Source organism: Helicoverpa zea, chromosome 1 (assembly GCF_022581195.2).
Source record: "Helicoverpa zea isolate HzStark_Cry1AcR chromosome 1, ilHelZeax1.1, whole genome shotgun sequence".
Taxonomy (NCBI): domain Eukaryota; kingdom Metazoa; phylum Arthropoda; class Insecta; order Lepidoptera; family Noctuidae; genus Helicoverpa; species Helicoverpa zea.
The window spans coordinates 10,176,878-10,198,958 of record NC_061452.1 but is presented as its reverse complement, the minus strand read 5'-3'; the positions used below and the strand labels follow the sequence as shown (position 1 = coordinate 10,198,958).

The window sequence follows — 22,081 nt, the reverse complement described above, 5'->3', positions numbered from 1 at the left end:
GTAAGTAATCAATTGCCAATGTTGTAAAGGTCGCGCGTGCAAATATATTTAAAAAATGAATTTATCAGCCTGGAAGTCAGCTTTGAGCAATGGTGGATCGCTAATTTATGAACTTGGTCTAAAAATGTTAAGAATAAGGAGAAACAATCAATGTGATAGCGCTATCAACGAAATATTGCTGTACGGAGCAGAGAACGAAGAGCATCAGAAACAAATAGGCTTGAACAACTTGCTTTGTATTTACTACGTCATACTTCACGCGAGCAGCAGTGTCGACGTGTGCGTGCCCAGCCTCACCAGCGATACTTTGACCAAATGTCTGATCAGTGTTCGTCAAAAGAATAAAGTGAGCGTGAGGATTGTCATACATAGCAGCGAGGACTTCCACAACCTGCAGTTGTTTGCTCAGAACGGGATAGAGGTGAAGGTGATGCGGCCGGCGGTGCAGCTGGCGCACGAGTTCGTGGTGGTGGACGGGCGCGCGGGCGACGCGGTGGCGGCGCTGGGCGCGCTCGACTACGACACGTCGCGACTCAACTGCAACCGCGACGCCACGCTGCTCTCCTCCGACCCAGCGCTCATCACTGCTCTGAACAGGGAATTCGAAAGAGTCTGGAATTCCTTCCCTGACCTGACACCCACTAAAACTGACCAAGTGTAAATAATTTAATTGGTATCTATCTAATATTTCTTGTTGATTATTATATGTATTTTAATTTCTTAATTTTATTTAACTTTATCATTGTAGTGTTGGGTATGTAAATAAAAGTCTGAAGGTAACAAAAAATACTTTTAATTTCATCGTTTGCTGACGAGACGATAATAATTGCTTTATTATATTATTCGACATTAACGTTACGGTAAGACCTATAAAACTTTTGTACTCCAGTGCCGTTATTAATCTAAGCATGATTTTATATAATTATCAAAGTTCTATGCGGAACAAATTGTGACATTTCAAACGAAAGGTGACAGCAATATCACAGTTTACTTTGTAGTTATTCATATAATATTATATTGTGGACAACTAATGGAAACAATTCAGAATAATCATTTTGTTCTTAATTTAATAGTTACTTCATGTCTTTTTATTATAAGTATTATATTATATTAAATAATAAAATCATATGTAAATCATAAAAAATATCTTGATTGCTAGTTATATTGAAACGATTTTAAAACGACGCGACATCAACATTTATAGAGGAATGAATTACGCAAATTGGTTTAATTCAATTATTCATGGTAAAACAGCTCTATGTTCAAGTCTAAGAAATAATTATATACAACAGTATCAAGTAAAGGTAATAAATAATATTTTCGAAAGTCGAGAATTAAAAGAAATCTTTGGAATGACAATTCATTCATTTTGATATTAACCTAGATACCTATGTGATGTGACACATACTTATTACTTACGCAGTTAATTATGCATTTAACGTAATTTTAGGGTTTGGGTAAAAACGTGATTCCATTGAATCTTTTATGAGATAGTTCACTAAAACAATACAACATTTTAAGACCATTTCAATATTTTTAAATCATATATCTTATATCTTAAAATATAAATCTAGTAAAATATATGATACAGAATTAAAAAAGTAAAATACTATCAAGCTAATATTGTAAAAGCTAGTCACACTAAGTATTCTTATTACGATCATACATCCATAATAATAATTTAACCCAAATTAGGAATACTAACATTAACTATATCTCTATGTTAATGAGTGAATATTTCTTTCTCATTGTCCACATGAGACATTATACTTTGGATAGTTAAGTACTCAGTTAAGTATCTGCTAAACCTAAACACACAATGTCTATTATGTTAAATTCGATGGACCCAACAAATAATTCCAATCACACGAGATATAGAATTGTTCCAGCTATCAATCCAGCAGCAATACAATAATTTATACTGTAGCTTACAACAGAAACTGTCCTACGGTGCAAACGTAAACTTACAGCTAATACCAGTGAGGCACGCATATGACTAGCAGTACCACTGTCGGTGACTATCAGGAGGCAGAGAAGCACTGCAGAGTTATTCTGAGCACTAGTGTCAGTATGCAAGTTGGTAGGCAGTTCTAGTCACTCGCGAGGGAGAGTTGGTGTCATACATCCACCTCGATGTCACTATTGACGTCATGCGAAGAGGGCGACAGCGGCGACTGGTCGCGGTCGTCCATGTCATGCATGTCGTGCATGTCATGCATGTCGTCCATGTCATGCATATCGTGCATGTCATGCATGTCGTGCGGCGACGCGAGCGCGTACTCGTGAGGAGAGCTCATCTCCTCCTCTCCGGAGCCAGCAAACTCTTCATCCATCATAATGGTGGCAGGTAAGGATGGAGACACCTCTTGTAGCTGACTTGTGTATACTGTAACAGTAGTGAATTAATGGTTTAAAAGTATATTTCCTTTTAGAACTTGAATGGATAAAATGCTACAAAGGTAAAGGGTTTCTAAGTGTTATGCCTACCTTTAATATTGGAAGACTTGAGATCAGCAGTGTAATTGAGAGATTCTTCCATGGCTTCCATGGTAAGGGTATCAGTATCTAGGCTGTCCAAAGAACCTGAGCATGATGGTGACGTGTCAGGGTTAGTGTTTAGAGTCAGCTGAATGCTGTCTAGTTGAGGTATATGCGGCCGAACCTGGAACATTTAGTACAAACAGTTGTTAGTTTTAAAGAAATATTAATTTTTGTCTCTGCTTGACATATTTTATTTCTGAATATTTACTTAATTTAATATACATGATTAATAGTTACCTTCATCCCGTCAGGTCTGTGTGGGTTTCTACAGCCTTTACATTTGCACTCAGTGCATGGTTTGCTCTCCACATAACAGGGACACCGTTGGCCACAGCACGTCAACTTGCCTGGAGTAGCCGTAGCATTGCCACATCTACAACCTTTTCTTTTACTACTGGCGGAATTGCGAGACCTATTTGATGGCTTCTTAAAACCTAATTGATTTGACTGAAATTAAAAAAGTTAATCATTATTTTCCTTACCCCATACAATTGTTCATATCGTCGTCTTAGAATGAAAACCTCGGAAATGCATTTTTTCTCAATATTTTTTTATTGCATTTCTTGGAAGATAATCGTAAAAAATATGGAATACTAATCCTTATCCTGAAGAATGCATTTTTTCTCAATATTTTTTTATTGCATTTCTTGGAAGATAATCGTAAAAAATATCGAATACCAATCCTTATCCTGAAAAGTTATCTCTTGCACTTACGAGGTTTTCACTCTAAGGCGTCGATATTCAATACAACAACCAATGCATGTAAGTATGTTACTTACTTTACTCTCCCGGCTTGATCCTGATTCATGTGAATCTGTGTCATCAATGTTTTTTCTCTTAATAGTAATTTTATTTCCTGAGCCTGCGTACATAACAGAGTACAGTGGTGATCCATTAGAGGTTGACCTAGAGTTTGGTGAGCCTTTAGAGGATCTAGTTTCCGAGTTACTGGATGTAGACGCAGCGTGGGTCTGTGTACCGGCCGAGTTAGTATATACACAAGGTAAGATACTGTACGCCGACTTAGAGAGCCCCGCTGTGCTCTTATAGTCGTCAGAAAACCCAGCCCCTTCTTGTATTAAGTCTATTAAGCCTGAACTGGCTACAGTGCCCCCATTAACTCCTGCCGCAATTTCGTCCTCGTCCAATAATGTTTTGTACACGTCTGTACCCATAAAATACTCGCACAATTTCTTATAACACTGCAGAAGTATACGTAGTTGTAAGTTCTCACCATAACTTTCATAATCTTTGCACCAACTACAAGAAGGCTTTAGTTTTTTTCTTCCACCTTTGCACTTTTTACAAACATGATGTTGGCAGCTGGCGCTCGTTGGTGTATAGGGCTCCTTCAATAAGTTACCACACACTGTACAAGATAAAGATTGTCGTAAATAAGGAACTAAACGAAACAAATCTGTCCATGACGACTTGTCTGCCGCGTCAGCCAATATTATTAAGCGACAAGTAGAAACATATAAACTCGTGGCATTCATTGTTATTACAGAAAACGTAACAAGGAGAACATTTACTGATTTATAAATTAATTTGTTTACACCAAGGTGCTACACAACCAAAAAGCCGCAAACGTCTCGTGAAACTCAAAACTGTCATTGTCAAATGTCAAAATTATTAGTAATAAAATAGGGATGTTAGATGTATTAGTTTAGTCGAGTTATATTTCTATAAAACAATAATTAATTTTAATTACATTGTTTTGGACCATAAAAAGAAGGGTTATATAAGTAGTATTCATTTGAAATTCTGTTCAATTATAATAATTATCCATAACACTGCTTTACTTTCTTAGCTTCACTTAATTTGACATCTGGCAACACTACTGAAATGGCGCGCTCACGCGCCATAATTTAAAAAATGCAGAGACTGAAGACTGGACTGGGCTTTCGTTATAAGTTCTACAACCAAATCAAATCTTAGATAATTCAGATTTCAGATCAATATATAGGAGATGATAAAACATTTTCACAACACATCTTTGATAACGATACGTTTTAAACGTGTTTGTCTTACAGTTACATTAAGGGTGCGTTGTACCGTTTAACTAAGTATATGATAATGATAACTGACCCGTTCGTAATAGTTTAATGTTTAGCTTCAAAAATGAAAATTAATACGTTGTAGGATACATATACCGATATGAGGATAGGTATATATATGTTATGGACCAAGTGATAAATTGGGCAGTATACATAATGCCCGGTCATTATGAATAATGCCCAATATGAGAGTGCAATTTGATAATAATTATTAAAATAATCAAATTGACCGGGCACTATACATATTGCCCGTGACCGTTTGGGCAAAGTAATACAAACATATTTAATTTCATTTTTTTTTATTGTTATTGACATTTAACTTAAAATAAATTAAATATTAAACCACTTAAATAATCAGCCTCATGATTTGGATTAATTATGAAGGACTTCTGCCTTAAAAATTCACTAGATTTTGCATTTAAAAGTTAAGGAAAGTCATATTAAAAACATAACATAAAATATAATTAAATTTAAAACAAAAAATTTACAACATATCTTTGTTTTATACAAATGACTTATTATTATAAAACAAAATAAACTAAAGTTTAAGCGATCGGACTCATTATTTGGCATAATTAACTTTTATTATTTAGCTTCTCTAAATAAAAGTCACATAGAAAATATAATTAAAATAGGGTGCTATTTAAACAGGCTTCTTTTTAATATCATTACTCGCCCCCAAAAATGTATGTTGCCTTCTAAATTACTAAGTCAGCCACAATTAAATTTGTAGCATGCTAAAGTAAACTTCTGAAATACTATTAAATGACATCATAAAATATATTTATTTAGCTTCTAATTTTTTTACTCAGTACGTTTAAAATATAACACATCCCATATCAATTGACAGAGTGATGGAAGTAAGCATGCAACATGCAGCAAGCATGGCTTCTGTCACGGCTCCGGCGCTGCGGGGCTCCGGCGGTCCCATGCGAGCTTAACGTGGCAGATGGTTTTCACGCTCACCACCGTAGCTTCGGCTTACTGGCCGGCTCAGCCGGCCAGCCTCAGCCGCGGCAGCGAGCGCTTCAACTACCGCGCCTCAGCTCGCAGGCCGCTTCGCCCCTCCGCGCCTACGCGGTTTTGAATTGCACTCTAGGGGTAGGGCAGACAAGACTACGTGGAGTCGGTTTTGCAGCGATTCGTTTTCGTCACTAAGTTCAGTTTTTAATACAATGTTTTGAATCCAAATTAAATTCTACCATAAAAAAAAACGAGCCAAGAAAAATGAGATCAAGAAAAACGAGGCCGAGTTAGTAAATTAGATGACAATTGTCCAATAAATAATTTTGTGGCTAGACTTATAATTTCCCATTAAAATAGAACATATAATTTAAAACAATAATCATAAAATATGTAGCAAGTAACATGATTTATTTATTAGAACATCTGCCACCCTCGCACCGCATAAAATATAGCTTCATTATCAAATTGCCCAACTATCATGTAGCAATATAATAATGCCCGTGCAATGTGATAAATAATGAAGTTAAGATAGTTATTAATCACTTGGCCCGATAAAGCTAGACATTATTCATAATGCTCGGGCATTATAAATAATGCCCGAATTAATCACATGGTCCATAACATATATACCGACTATAGATGAATGTATCTCAAAATTCAGACACAATTTCAGTTCACATCACGTGGGAACGCCTAGACATATTATTCCTCCAGTTTTGGCCAGCATAAAGTTTAAATAACTACCGACCTACCTACACATTCCTTGTCTAATTAACAGTTGGGATTCCCAGCATGCGAATATGACAAGACGACGAAATCGACCGTTCTTGCGCTATAAAGCTATTATTCAATTGGAAGCACTTAAAGAGTTCGTTTCGATACAAGTAGCTATGAAACTAAGTAGATACAAAATGTAGAAACCAGCAGAATAACTTAGGCAGCCTGGCCTAAATAGATTTATCTAACTGTTAACTGTTATTATTCGTCACTGTGCAATTAAGAAGCTTATTAATTATCATTTTTTTTGTCAATCCGCGTAAATACCCGAGTAGGTACTTATCTAATGAGCTCGTTATAAATTCATTACTGGACTCCTTATCGGTGTTCAATATATACATCATATCAAAACAAAGACGTCCATTTACTTGACAAACAGAGAAACTATTACAGAATAAACATAATCGACGAACCAATCGGAGCATTCAGATATGAGCGGTATCGCATTGTGGTAGCTACCTATCTGGCCCGAACGATCGGCCGCGGCCGCGCCGTCATTGTCTCACACTAGTGGTGGTACTAGACACAGGGTGCTTAGGCGCAGAAGGACGTTCTGATAAAAGATTACAGCGTCACTATCAGTTGATCCACCGCCGCGGCAGGAGCATCTCTCGGCTCTGGGCGACATCTGAGCCGCTGCTCTGTGGCTCTAATTGAATCAATTCAACGAATGTCTTCCGTCGCTGATTGCAGCTCCCTAGTGGCGAGTCCGTGTCCCGATTGTAGTGCATCGCGATATTCAACTCTATCTGTTGTGCTTGTGTTGTGAATATGTGCTGGTGAAGTGATACCCACCAAGTGCTTTATTGAATCAAAAGTTTTTAGTGGAGTTAATAAATTAAGGAAACGACAAGATGTTCAGGTACTTCTTTTTCATGTTTTTGTTATTCTCATAAATCTAAGAGAACAGCATAAGGAAAATCACTCTGTTTGAGGCCCACAATGGATAGGATAAGGATCCTTCATCCAAATAGGTAAATCTGTCAGATATATTCTCACAGCCTTCGCTCCGGAATATTCTACAGGTCGTCAAACCAGCCTACGAAATTATTAAGTTTAGTCAAATGAGCACAATTTGAAGACTCCTTTTAAATTAGACCTTTGAATTCGATTACCTACAAATGTTACTAAATGGTTATCACTTTTAGTTTTCGAACGTTCGATAATTCACCATCGTTAGTATAGGTACCTAATTAGGTACCCCATCCAACTAACGAATGTTCCTAAGATTGTGCAATCAAAGAATAAAGTATTTAGATACCTCTTAAATTGATACAGGCAGCTACGTTGGCATGTAAACTCGATATCATTGGCCACAGAATATCTTGGAGATGATTGTGACAGTGCCGCCAGCAATTCTTTTGTGACTGAATAGAATTGGATATTAATTAGAATCACTGTTCCTATCATCATCAACATTATACCTATTATCATAAGCCCACGAAGCCCATTATTAACGCTTGATCCTTCTCCGTGTGAGAGGAGGCCTGTGCCCAGCAGTGGGAGGATAAAAAGGCTGTAACAGGAAGCTCACGATGTAACAGTCCAGTAAGCTGTTGGTTAGGTACCCCTAGTCTTATCTTTGCTGAAGCTGCTTTACGGTTGCTTCTCAGCTGTTGGCATGCAAACAACTTACCTACTTGAATTTCTTCAGTCCAGAAAGGCTTGGGGATTTTTGTTGTCATCTTAAAAAAATTAACTACTACTACTTAACTTAAATTAACTACTACTAAAATTACTAATACTTCTTCTTACTTAATGGTCTAACAAAACATTCACCCAATGTCGCTCTAAAACCAATGTTCTAGATAAGTGGGAAAACTACCTTACCTATTTATTTATTTATTTAACCATTTATGTACACAGTAAAGACACACGAAAGAAGAGGAAGTAACATAAAATAGTACAAAGGTACTGCTTATTTCTACAGAAATCTCTTCCAGCAGACCCGAAGTAGGAGAGTAAGAATATAGAGATGTAGACAGACTGTGTAAAAGAACAACAAAGGTGTCATAGTGAAAAGTACAATGTCATTAGCATAGGTCATATTCAGAAACACATTGAGTATAAGTTCAGGTTACCTTAATAGTTACTTCGGTATAGGTACCAACGAACAGCGGTGTTGAGATAGGGCGGCCGGTATTTACCTCCACTGTAGCACTATTTTCTTAGAGTAAATAAGCCAAAGTATTTTTAGCATTGTTTCTTCACGTAGAGCTAGCTATTCTTTTACTTACTAGGCAACATTATTTTATGTCTCATTATGAAACTGTTTATTCAAATGGGTACCTACCAATATAGGAAAAACCTGCAAGTTTATTACAACTATTCATGTAGGTGCCTAAGCTGCGTTCATAGTTGAATTATCCTCTCTAAAGATTAAGTTGTTTGTTTATTGAATGTCAAAGGAGGAAAGTATTCATGAAATTCCTGAAAAATACTATTGTCACGCATTACACCACGTTCCGGTTGAGTCATCACACGAAATACGCATTGATCTTATCTACATACACAGCTACATTTATTTCGTAAAGAAGTCACATCGATACCGAGATATGGTTCGTACTCAGTGTTTATATGCTGAATTACCTGAAAATGTTTTGTTAGTAAAAATGAGGCCAGTGTTCGTCAGATTTAGCATCCAAGGACGTCTATTGCCATAGTTAAAGAATCCTCCAGGACACTTTTTAAAGGCTTTCAGGTACCTAATGTCTATGTATATAAAGAGGTACTTAATATGTAATGCTACTCGAGATTGTACAATCTTGAGGTAAAGCAACTCTTGACGCGGTCAGTCCTTGAATGGGTGACCGTCTTGTCATTAAGAATTCCTAAGTGTGTAGGAAGGCATTTCAAATAAAATAGAAAACAGAAGTCCGAAACTCTGAAAACTAGGCTTTTAGTTGCGGAGGTTATGGAGGGCATGCTCCATGAATAAGCCAGTTGCATCCGGTTAGACAAACAACCCTAAGATATGCTGATGGGAAGAGTTGAAAAAAGGCTAGGCAGATGATATAATCACAATTTAATTTATTTATTTATTTCATTCATGACAGAAGTTCAATTTGAAAATCATTGAATTAGTGGGATATTACATACCTACCTACTTATTTCAATTTGGGAAGGTAGTTAATCAAAATTTAAAAATAGTGCACTTGAATCAATCCTTTCTGGAACAGTGGCAGGGGCGTGGAGCGTGGACGCATCATAAAGATCAATCAGACAATTGGGGCCGCCACGCTCGTTGCGCAGGAGTGTCTCTCAATAGCTTCCGTTGAATGAACCTATCGGCTCACGCTTAGCACAATAACCTGAAATGTCACTGGATCATTTTGGATAAGGACATAGTAATGAAATCGAAGAAACTCAAGTAACAATAAGAGTACCTAGGTACCACGTAATGCAGACTAAACAGTCGACGGACAGTTGACCCATGGTTGGCAATTTTTTTTTAGTGTATCTACATATATATCTATATCTATTCCATTTGAAGTTTCCAGCCAGTCAGATACCTCATTTTTCTCTCAAGATTGTAGAGTCATTTCAGCCTCGGTCTGAAAGTTGAAATAGATAACAAGAAATTAGCTGACATCGGACTACTTGGAATGTGTTATTGTTCCAATAACTGCAGTGAATCATTTACTTTTGTATTTTCCCGTCTTATCTCGAGGCTCGGAGAGCCCGAGTACACAATTAAACGGAATTAATTTGACCTCTGCACAATTAAGACGGTTGACAGAGACCCTTGCATATTGCGAGACAGTTCGCCAAACTTGGTGTTTATGACTTCATCTACTTACAACTGTTGGTGTGATATAAATAACAATTTGCCTTTAGCGTTGTTTGCAGATCTGTGATAATCCGTGGAAATTCAGTGTCGATCTGCAGCGCCATATAACAGAATCAAAATAAAGAAAATAAATCATTTTTGGACGGGTGACCAATATGAGGCTTTAAAATAGGGTCATTTGTTGTATATCTTTCAGAGTCGTTAAATATTAAGAAGCATTAGGCATATATCTTGCAGCACTCTGCTGCATGAGAAAATATTGGAAGCCTACCCCAACATAGGTCCCTATTTGGGAAAAAGACTAGGCAGATCACGCTTATATTATATACTTACATACATTCTAACTTATTATCAATTTGATAGGAAACTATTAGGCAATTCATGAATCTTTTAGGCTTAACTATGATATAAACAAGCATTAGAAATAAAAAGCCGTTATCAACTGACGACAGTTCACGTTCATGTATCCACCTGCCTATCTTTTCATTTTCTTCACCTTGGTCTTTATCTTGAACGTCGCCAAATTATTAGTAACACATTTTATCTGTCTATCTGTATAGACAAAGTACCTACTATCAAGAATTACACCTGCCATAGAGTTTTGACGAAAAATCTTCATCGTATTTAGGACATGGTCAATTACATGTTCGATTAAAAATAAGGTCATGGGTAAACTTGCAGTATTCTTCTCTGTTATTGCAACGGTGTTTGTTTTTAAAGTGATTAACGAGTTGATAAAGTTATCTATACTGTTATAAGTTGAGACAACGATGAGTAAACATTACAGACATACATTTTAAATAAAACCAGACTTGGTTTAATTTTCGATAACGTGCGCGTACGCGGCAATGATGCCTGTGATTTCTGTGGGTAGATATACCTGCCGGATGTCAACGGTGTGTGAGATATTTTCATGTATCACAGCACGTAGGAAGCAAGTAGCAATTTGCCTATAGTTCGGCCATTCAGAGAATGCGTTCCTGACACGTCGCGATTGAACTGACGACGTAACTTTGCAATGGCGTTGCAGTTACGATAAAAATATTTTTGCTGGTTGTTTACCGTTTTAACAATTGAGGAGCATTAAAACAACATTATTATATCAATAATCAATGAATGTTATTACGTCGTCAGTTCAATCGCGACGTGTCAGGAACGCATTCTCTGAATGGCCGAACTATAACAACATCAACAAAAGCGGCTGTGAGCGAAGTGACAAGAGCGCGACTCCCGCGCTCGCCCCGCTTGACACATCACGAGGATTCCATTCATTACCCGGTGCACCACGCTTATTATTGCATTACTTTAACCCATCTAATTTCATATTATTTAGCCCCCATTATTTTCATTATCTCCGCTAACATAAAGTAAGAATCACCAAGTAATTTTACAATGTCACCATATGACGTCAACAAATTACAGGTGTGTGGGACAGAGCACAGTAAAAACGATATTTGTTTCAGGAAACTGTTTCCGTGTTTATTCACATACCGCCATCGTAATGTGTGTAATCAAACGAGTAATTTTAAGGTACTTATTTACTTTGTAGCAGGTAGACTCATCACTTAATCAGACTCAACCCACTTTCTGGAAAAAGTAGGCAAAAAACATTTCGGCATTAGGCTGGATTTTATTATTTACTGACCTACTCTAATTATGCTAATCCTTAAGACAACGAACACAGTGTCTGCACGCTTTATGGCTAGACCCGCAAATGAAACAGAAACACCTTAGTTCTATGTACCTAATCCCAGTTTCCAAACTTTGAATAAGTTTTCAAACGCTGATATAGTTCGATCAGAACAGAATAAGAATTGTCTGAAGAATTCCCAGCCGGTTATTCCCGCTAACAACACGACATCTACAAGGTAGTGTTCTTTGAGGATCATGTTACCAGGGCAAAGACCCAGGGCCCCGATTCTCCTAATTTTACTTAAGCGTCATACGATTCACGTTCGACTCGATTCGACTGAGATCCGATCCCGACTCGATTACGATTGAAGCGTATGTGGCATTCCGCTATTTTTTCTTTGAAATAAAAGTTTTTATCCTTTTCTGACATTCAATAATGAATCATTTTGTCTGCAAATGATTTACGATTGCAAAATGATTGTACAGCAAACTACCGTATGGACCAAAATCACCAAAATAGCAGACCAATCGCACACCAATCAAATGTCAATCGAATACGATTGGTCTTTTATTAGTAGCAGAATGCCCGATATGGTTAAAACTGCTATTGCGATCATATTGCGATTCGATTTCTACTCGATTTTGACATTATTAACTTAAGAGAATCGGGCCCCAGAAACTTGAATCTTGGCCGTGACATGAGACCCTAATTGCTAGTACTATTTGCGCTCATGATAATCGTATCCATGTTGATAATTGTGTGGAGTGCAATAAGTGTCATGTTATAAACCAAGCTTAGATTTCATTGGAAGGCTCAGGAGTCATTGGTAGCGCAAAAGCACAATAGCTGAGCAGTGAGAAGCCTGTTTCACTATTTAGGTACCATTAATTGCATGTAGTTGGTCAACATCTCAATATTTAAAAGGTTTAGACAATTTACTAATTAAATAGGTCGGTAGGAGAGCCCTGCCTCACTAGGACGCCATGGCGACGTCGCCAGCGGCACAGGCCTGGCTACTTCTGGCATCCAAATGTCGCCAAGTCGAGTGGCCATGGCGTCTCGATAGTCAATTGTTTACGTCGTCGTAAAAAAATTGCACGCTGACTGGCGACCACATTGGCGACTGTGTGAGGGAGGTGCGCTTTACCGTGTACATTATAGTGGCAACTGTGGCCACGTCTCCAAGCTGCCACGGTAGCCAGAAGCCACGTAGGGAACTGTAGCTCGTGGCCACCCCTCCAATTTGGCGACGTTGCCAAACCGTCGCCAAGTGAGTTAGGTTCCATACATTTCAATACTAACTGTTTGGATATGTAGCCGGCGACGTCGCCATTGGCGTCCTAATAATAATAATAATAAGCCCCGCAGGGCATCTGAGGCGGATGACGGGGAGTAGCGACCCCGCGGGGCTATATATCCGAGTGCTCCAGGGAGAGTATACTGTCCCCCATCTCCGGCTTGCCGGAGTGAAGCATGACGGGGGATAGGTCTCCCGCCTCTTGGCTTGCCTTCATCGGCCGGTCAGAGTGGAGTCGCTAGAGCAAGGTTAGTCCTGCTCGGAGGGTAGGTGCCTCGTGGTAAGTGGCGAGTGGGCCGGTGATGCTGGGCCCACAGGGAGCGCGTGATCTGCGTTTAAAGTCCGCCGAGGTATCCTCACCCTTCTCAGCCGCTCATGTCCCTGTTGCCCTCTTGTTGCTTTTCAGTGACTGATTCCCGGGGGCCCAGTAAGTGAGTTGGCGAGTCTCCACCTGCCATTTTAACATGTATTTAATACATTGTCATCGGCAGGTGCCATAGTTCCCGTAGTTTCCCCATTCCTAGTCCATTAGCATCCCATCACAATAGCCTAAGTAGTTTTCATCCATAGTTAGCAATAGTTTAGCACAGAACCGGGGATTGTCCTTGGGTACATTTCTATAGTGTATACAGGGATAATCGTCGGTTTTGTGTTACCATTTCATTAAAGTTGTCTCAAAAGGGCTTCAGCGTGTTGGCTTCGGCCCCACGTTCGCCTTCCAAAAATCCGGGACTCTGTAGTCCCGTGGTCGGTTAGAGACATACAAATAATAATAATAATAAGCCCCGCAGGGCATCTGAGGCGGATGACGGGGAGTAGCGACCCCGCGGGGCTATATATCCGAGTGCTCCAGGGAGAGTATACTGTCCCCCATCTCCGGCCTGCCGGAGTGAAGCATGACGGGGGATAGGTCTCCCGCCTCTTGGCTTGCCTTCATCGGCCGGTCAGAGTGGAGTCGCTAGAGTAGGGTTAGCAGCCCGCTCGGAGGGTAGGTGCCTCGTGGTAAGTGGCGAGTGGGCCGGTGATGCTGGACCCACAGGGAGCGCGTGATCTGCGTTTAAAGTCCGCCGAGGTATCCTCACCCTTCAGCCGCTCATGTACGTGTTGCCCCCTTGTTGCGATTTAGCGACTGATTCCCGGGGGCCCAGTAAGTGAGTTGGCGAGTCTCCACCTGCCATTTTTACGTGTATTTATTACATTGTTATCGGCAGGTGCCATAGTTCCCGTAGTTTCCCCATTCCTAGTCCACTAGCATCCCATCACAATAGCCCAAGTAGTTTTCATCCATAGTTAGCAATAGTTTAGCACAGAACCGGGGATTGTCCTTGGGTACATTTCTATAGTGTATACAGGGATAATCGTCGGTTTTGTGTCACCATTTCATTAAAGTTGTCTCAAAAGGGCTTCAGCGTGTTGGCTTCGGCCCCACGTTCGCCTCCCAAAAATTCGGGACTCTATAGTCCCGAGGTCTGGTAGAGACATACAAGATAATAATAATAAATTTCTTTATTTCAGACCATGGTGTCCATTTTGTTAGTAACAATATTCTTATACACTAGTGTTAGTAATGCTTAAAAACTACCAGAAAACCAAAATCAAATTAAAAAGAGACTCCTCTCACAAAAGTCAATCATTGCAGCGCCATTCCATGACAAATGGCGCTGCAATGATTGACGTAAGTACAATCTAACCGACTAGCGATCATGCTAAGGATGCTGTTGGCGCTGTCACGTAGTCTATGCACCAGGGATGCGCATCTTTTACGCATTGTAGCGTAAAAGCAGTCGACGCGATGTTCAGCAAACATCCCCGATGCACTACAGAATCGCGGCAGCCCCATCAGAACCCTGAAAGCATTATTAAACTGGACTCGGAGGGCACTGTAAGACTTTTGAGTATAGTCGGCCCACAGGCTGCACGTGTAGAAAGAGGTACAATATGACCTAAAAAGTGTAACCTTTACGTCTATAGAACAACGTGCAAACCTGCGAGCTATCATATTCGCTCTTACTGCCAGCGCCCTCCGTTCCCTTTCGATATCATCATTGTCCCTGAGGTCAGGGGTCAGCACATGTCCCAAGTATTTAAATTTAAACACCCTTCGCAAGGCTGTGCCGTTTAGCACAATGAGGCAGGGCTCTAGAATCTGTCAGAAGCCAATAAGTCTGACACCAGTCTAACAAGAGTATTGGGTTGCCCGGGTAACTGGGTTGAGGAGGTCAGGCATGGCAGTCGCTTCTTGTAAAGCACTGGTACTCAGCTACAACCGGTTAGACTAGAAGCCGACCCCAATAGGTATAGTTGGGAAAACGGCTAGGGGGAGGATGATGATGATGATGTAGGTAAAATCTATGTTACATGCAGATATAAGAAATCTGCCGCTATTGTAGCATGCATATAAGTATGTATCATTAAGTGGTCTGTGAAAAATCACAATTTCATTTTCTGAAATTTCTAAACAATTCTTAATTTTAACTTTATTGTGCTATTTAAGATAACATTTTCCGCTTTACATGCATAAAGCACTTATAATTAATGATGATAACGTAGCGCTATCAGTGATGATATCTATGCTGTTTTTATCGCAATGTGTTTAAGATATAAATAGGTTTATGTAGTGTTTTCGTAACAAATGTGGAAATTGAAACACGGTCACATCACTCACAGCACTTTTCTACAGGCAAGATGTAGGAAAGTTGTTTGTTTGCTTGATAGTATTTATAAGTTTATAGAACCGTTTTTTCAGAGTACTTAAGTAGGTACACAGTACCTGCATAATATGTAATATAAGAACAGAAGAAGACCTATAGCACTACCCCGGCCAGCGAAGTGGGCCCCGTACATCTCGTACGCGTACTCGTAGGTGCAGTGGCGCGGTTGCGCTCTCAGTGCTTCGATCTTTGTCATCTTGCTATGGAGTCTCTCCTTGCCATTTACTGACCGACTACCGCGCTACTAAATGCAAGTTTTGGACTCCCCTTGATTTTAACCTTCGGGTTAGCTTTCTGTGGATTTTTAAGTACTTAGACATTGAAGCTCCTCAGTGTAAATTATTGCAGGCCATAAATAAAATCAAGTCGAATGTAGGTATTACTATACCAGCCATTTCTACATGATGAAACAATTTATCTCATGGAAATACCAAAACTTTCGGGTGTAAAAAAGATAGTTATATTAAAAGAAATACGAAAGAAACTACCTACAAATAGGTAGCAGCAACATAGCAATCTAAGGTCAGGAAAGCTGATAACCCATACGGAGAAAAATGTTAATATCCTTCATTTGACCCGGCGACCCCGAGATGCGCTCGCGTCGATATGCAGAACTCACAATAGCTATTAATATAAATGATCTAGAAGAACGTCCTGTAGACATTATTTATAACTCAGCTAAGTACGTAAAGAATAATCTAAGTAGAAAATATTTACATACTGATACTTACACAGGTGTACCTCACATCACACACAGGACATCAGGTGTACCTCATGGACCTGTAACTTATTTTATTAATCCAGCCCGTCGCTGTAAGCTCTAGTTGGTATTTGTAAATACACGATCAGAACCACAGAAGACAGACTAGCTCGATTAGACTAGGAAAATGTTTTTCAATTCAAAGAGGAACGCCAATTCAAGAAGTAATTTGTAAAGTTGGCAGCTTTAATAAAACAATTGGCACTTACGAGTACCTAATATAAAATTGATTGAATGATTAATCGATGACTCACTGGTTTATTTGCCGATAGCAAGCAAGAAAATAGATAATTTGGAGTCAATAACCTAAAAGACTTTCCTTTGTTTCAGTGGAAACTAATGTTCACTGGATAAAAAGTAGAATAAACATGAAAACTCTTCAGCTTTACAATATTACCTACTTATATTATTTTCTTATTACATTAAACCTTGATACGAAAATTGTTAAATCTACGTAGATTTAGATATATACCGGAAAAGTATAAGATAAACTTCTGATACCTTGTCCAATGGAGTACCTAAAGAAATAGATCAGCCCACTGCTTCCCGTCCTTACACATCTCATCTTTACCTATATCTCTATACCATGCCTACACACATATTTATTTAATCCTGTTCATGTAAATGTGGCTACTAGGGCCCATAAAAAATACTATACCTACATAATCAACTAAAAATCTACGTATTGACATGAGTAGGCGGTCTCGTGTTGCACTGCGTGGTGGCTCGTAACCTCCCGCAATAATAAATATACCTAGCGTCAATGCAGTTTTTGCATTGGTTTCGAATAGATGGTTTCTTCTTTTTTCTTCTCCGCCTTGATAAAACCATCAGCATCAGCCGTCCCTTTGTTCAGTTCCCAGGTTCAAGATGAACCGTGGATTTCCACAATTCCGCCTTGGGTTGCGGTTGAACGAGATCTTTCTTTACGACAGACGAGTAAACATGTCTAGGCTTCAACGTGCTTGCATTCATCGGCGCGGCGTCCCGACGAAAGGAGACGCGGGGCACAGTTAAGCATCGCTAGGAGTGGCGGCGACCGGCGACGAGTACAATTTTGCTGAAGCGGCGTTCAGCGGCGATGCGATGACCTGTCCGTGGCGTGTGTTGTCGCTGTTGGCAGGCACGTGTGACCTACATTCACAGTTCTGCTACATCACTGATGGTAGATTGCGATGCTTCCAGCTTCAATTGCAGCTCACCCAGGCTAGACCTCATACTCGTGATGTCCTTTAGCGGCCTGGTGACGTCGACGTGGTCAAAAATGACCGGGGGCAACTTGCGCAATCCCTTTGTAACGAAAGTTAGCACGTCGTCTGGGTCAGTCTCCTTCAACAATTTAATCGTATCTTGAAGACCCCTCTCTCCCTTTTCATCCCTCCTGCGGGACGGCATTCGGTCTGCCATAAGCAGAGTCTTGAACAGCAGCGTCTTGGAGCTGCGTATTTTCAGTGCGCCTCAGTGTTTGAGGTGCAGATTTGAGTCACACTGACTGAGTACCTCATCCATGATGTCCAGCTGGTACTAACGAAAGGACCTCGTTCGTCACGAGTTCTTCGGAACGCAAGGTGTGAAAAAATATGCGGTGTCGGCTAACGCCGAACTCGGCCAAAATTTTAAAAATGCACATGCACATATAGGGCTACATACACATTTTTATGCAGTCATACATCTGATCAAATACTACCTATTGAGTTTACACGTTACGGCTGCGAGGGCCAGTTTTTATATTAATTCAGCTGTGGCCTTTGTGTTAATTACGATGTGTTACTTTTTCAGAATATACGAAATATTCTTCGTGATGGCGCTGTCATGCGTGTGCACACAAAGCAAGGAGATGACAGAGATCGAAGCACTGGGAGCGCAGCCGCGCCACTGCACCTACGAGTACGCGTACGAAATGTACGGGGCCCACTGCGCGGGCCGGGGGCTCAATAAGATACCTAATTTAAAGAGCGGCATTGAGGTAAATTCATTGTATTATTATTATTTTTTCCTTATCTATTTTACTGTCATTGTTATTTGACCTAAATTCACCCGATAATTTAACTGTTTGTATTTTCCAGATCCTGGACTTCAGTGATAACAAGCTCCAGGAATTGACCGAGGAAATGATGTCTGGTTACACGAGCATCAAGTTCCTGTACCTCGCAGACAACCACATCTACAACATTGAGGAAACCGCACTCTCGCGCTTCACAAATTTGCAGACTCTAGACTTGTCTAACAACGTCATACTAGAGCTGCCCAACTCGATATTTCAGCTGCCATCATTGAGGAAGTTGTATTTTAGAAGTAATCCGATATTTCACAAGGCTATAGAGCCACTGGTTATAGAGAGACCGATCAAAGCGCCACTGGAGCTCTTGGATGTGTCAGACTGTAAAATAAAGAATCTGCCAGACTGGGGCTACCTGCCGCAGTTGCGGTTCTACAACATCTCGCACAACCCCCTCGCGGCTCTCAGTGTCGACCACTTCGCAAGGATGTGCAACCTTGTCAACGTGGACTTGACGGACTCCATAGGAACCATCAAGCTCTGCAGCATGAGGCCTGCTGTTTTGTGGCTGAAGGAAAAGCGAGTTTCCTTCCTATTAGCAGATTACTCAAGACTCAATACTAGAGGTTGGTATGATATAAAGTAATGCCCCATGAAACCTACATGTACTTACATGAGAATGTAATAATTAGGAATGATAACAAAATATCAATCTAACCGCTCTTGTTCATGTTGCAGAGTTCGAGAATTGTCCAGTTCCAGACGACATGGTGAATTATAACGCCACGTACCACCGGTGTAAAGCAGATTACTTACAGGTAAAGTATATTTACAGTGATTTTCAAGAAAGGCAAACATTTTCTTCTGTCCAGACAGACGAAGGCCGCGTTGACATAAATCAAGTAGATACATATACTAATAACTATACCTGTCGACTTACTTGAAATATTGAAATGTTTCAGGTGCAAAGTTCGAAGGCGTCGCGGCGCACTTGGCTGACGATAGGCGGCGGGCTGGCGGGCTTCCTCGTCGGCTTCATACTGCTGCTGTACGTGATGCACCGACACAACGTCGCGCAGACCAAGACCAAGGCCGAGAAGATCAAGCAGGCCACGCCCCCCGACTCCGACAAGAACGCCACCGCCGTCCTCCTTGGAGACATCTCATAGTTACCCATATCTTCACATCTACATTCTTGCCACACGCGCCAGATAGCGTGCCACTCACTCCTAAGCTAGTGCTGCGCAATAAGGATGATACGCGAACAGAAGTTGAAACAGATAACAAATGAGAAATGTCGAGATACGCTCGCCATGATTGTGATTCATGATTAGGTAAAATGCGTCCAATTTATTAAGAGATGGTGAATATTCAGGGTATTGATTTTGAATAAACCAAAGATATATTTTGGCACTTTTTAAATTAACACTTATGATAAGGATATTTAAATTAATAACTATATAGTGTTAGGCAAGTGCGGCAAGTGCAAATGAAACGACAACACAGACAAGAATAAAATTCATTTTAGAGGTGCTGTGTTGTATTTGGTGCTAGACTAACGAACATTTCAATACACTCATTGTCTTAAAATATACCAACGCACCAGCTTATCTTAGCACAGATGTACAATATGAACTTCCTGAAATGACAGATTCCTGCTATGAAATTGTTCTTTTGAAAGATCTATTAAGTACAGTATAATAATTATATAGGTAATAAGCAGATAGGTAAGAGGATTACCTAAATTCACGTAATATTGTCTTCATTTTAGTAAGTATGGTTAGCTTCAAAACAAGTAATAACGTTAATTCTTAACAACACAAGTGCCATAAAGTAAAAAAAAAAGAATATTTTGTATGTTATCGACGGCATGGTGTTTAGTAGTATTGAAAATTTTGATTTGTTCATGTATTTTTGAAGCTGACTGTACATACAAAACCTATGTTAGGTATATGGAATACCTACTTTACTGATTTATATTGTAATATACTATTTCAAAGCTTTGAAGGCTGACTAGTTTTAACATTGTGCCGTTTACTCAGTAGGTAGGTATGTATGTTTATTCAGTTGTGAAGAATTCCAGCGCTTTCACACTGACGAACTTTCCGCTCGGTTTTTTCCGAGCATTACCACTTGATGAAAAAATGCGCGACAGATTTTTGCCGCTTAGAACGAGTAGTGCGGAAAATCCGCCAGTCTAAAAACGCCGTGTACGGCCATGTAACTACATGATAAAGTCGCAAATAAATGTTTTGTATAAGTTGACAAAATTAATTTAATTTTGTATCAATATAGTGGGGCGTAAGGTATTTATAGGTGAGTTTGAGCTAATGTATATTTCTGAGTGGTTTTACTGATTTGAATTTGAGATATTTTAATAAGTATCTAGTTTCCCGATTAAGATGTCTGTATGTATGATATGCCTAGGTAATTAAGATTACCTACTGAACTTATGACTTGTGAACAACTATTTCAATGAATTCCATAACCCATTTTGAGTATCCTAAAAATTGGGTTCTTATATAAGGTGCTTTAATATTACCTGCCAGGACTTGAATGGAGGGTAGTATTGCGTTTATAGATTACAATAGTAAAGATAAATAATTGATTATTTATCAATTTTTTTTCATACAAAAAAAATACGTATAAAATTGACTTAATTTGTTAGTTTAAAACCATCCAGTAGAGTTGCGCGTTGCCACTCTTGCAGAACAGATAGAAAGAGATAGCAGTTGTTTTCATTGACGAAGCAACACTACGCGCGTAATTAGTGAACCACGTTATGCAGAGTAGAGCCAATGTTAATTTAACTTGTTTACTGTCTCAAATTGAATTGACTGTTCCGGGAAACGAAATTTCTTTACTATTGTAATCTATAAACGCAATACTACCCTCCATTCAAGTCCTGGCAGGTAATATTAAAGCACCTTATATGAAGAGGGTTTTATCCACTAACGGCAAAATTAAAAAAACATCTTGAAAATATATAGAAAACAAATGTTACTGCATATTATTAGATGTTCAATTAATTGACACAATTCATTGTGAAATTAAATTGCACTTCAGATGACTAATAGATAAATACGAGGGCTAATAAACATAATTAGCATTTAGTACAAAAACAATGTGAATATCAATTCCTACTAGTTATCACGCTTGTTTGCTATTTTGCCAAAGATTTGATGAATTGTTTATTCATAATAACACATTATAATAAAAACTGCTATTTTTGTAAAAAAACGCATTTTATGTAACTTTAAGGTGTTTCCACATATATATTTTTTTTACAACAATCATGAATAATAATTGTTGTTTGTGGAGATACCTTTAGGTAGACTTCACTGTGATAAGTAATAAAAAATTGTTACTAATAGCACTTTGTTTACTTTACTCACACTAATCTATATATATAATAAAAATGAAACCCGCTTTCCGTTGTCACGACATAACATGAAAACGTCTTGACCGATTTGGCTGAAAATTAGAGGGGAGGTATCGTAGACCCGGGAGAAGGTTTAGTCACCATCCGGCTACGGGACGCGGGTGAAAC

The 22,081-nt window shown here is 39.3% G+C and overlaps 3 protein-coding genes across 3 annotated transcripts; 2 read left to right on the top strand and 1 right to left on the bottom strand.

Moving 5' to 3' along the window:
- Positions 1–55: 55 nt before the first annotated feature.
- Positions 56–773, top strand: LOC124633430 (mitochondrial cardiolipin hydrolase-like). The gene has a single exon (XM_047168649.1). It carries the CDS (start codon positions 56–58, stop codon positions 659–661), a length of 606 nt encoding a protein of 201 aa, XP_047024605.1. The 3' UTR covers positions 662–773.
- A 4-nt stretch (positions 774–777) lies between these two features.
- LOC124633420 (E3 ubiquitin-protein ligase MSL2) lies at positions 778–4,127 on the bottom strand. Its single transcript, XM_047168637.1, has 4 exons — positions 3,321–4,127; positions 2,779–2,988; positions 2,488–2,662; positions 778–2,386 (listed from the first exon to the last, which is right to left on the bottom strand). The coding sequence occupies exons 1-4, from the start codon at positions 4,035–4,037 to the stop codon at positions 2,118–2,120; spliced, it is 1,371 nt and encodes a 456-aa protein (XP_047024593.1). The 5' UTR covers positions 4,038–4,127; the 3' UTR covers positions 778–2,117.
- Positions 4,128–6,755: 2,628 nt separating this feature from the next.
- LOC124629950 (leucine-rich repeat transmembrane neuronal protein 1-like) lies at positions 6,756–21,904 on the top strand. The gene is made up of 5 exons (XM_047163635.1): positions 6,756–7,203; positions 18,312–18,498; positions 18,599–19,157; positions 19,270–19,349; positions 19,494–21,904. Exons 1-5 carry the CDS (start codon positions 7,196–7,198, stop codon positions 19,698–19,700), a joined length of 1,041 nt encoding a protein of 346 aa, XP_047019591.1. The 5' UTR covers positions 6,756–7,195; the 3' UTR covers positions 19,701–21,904.
- The last annotated feature ends 177 nt before the right edge of the window (positions 21,905–22,081 follow it).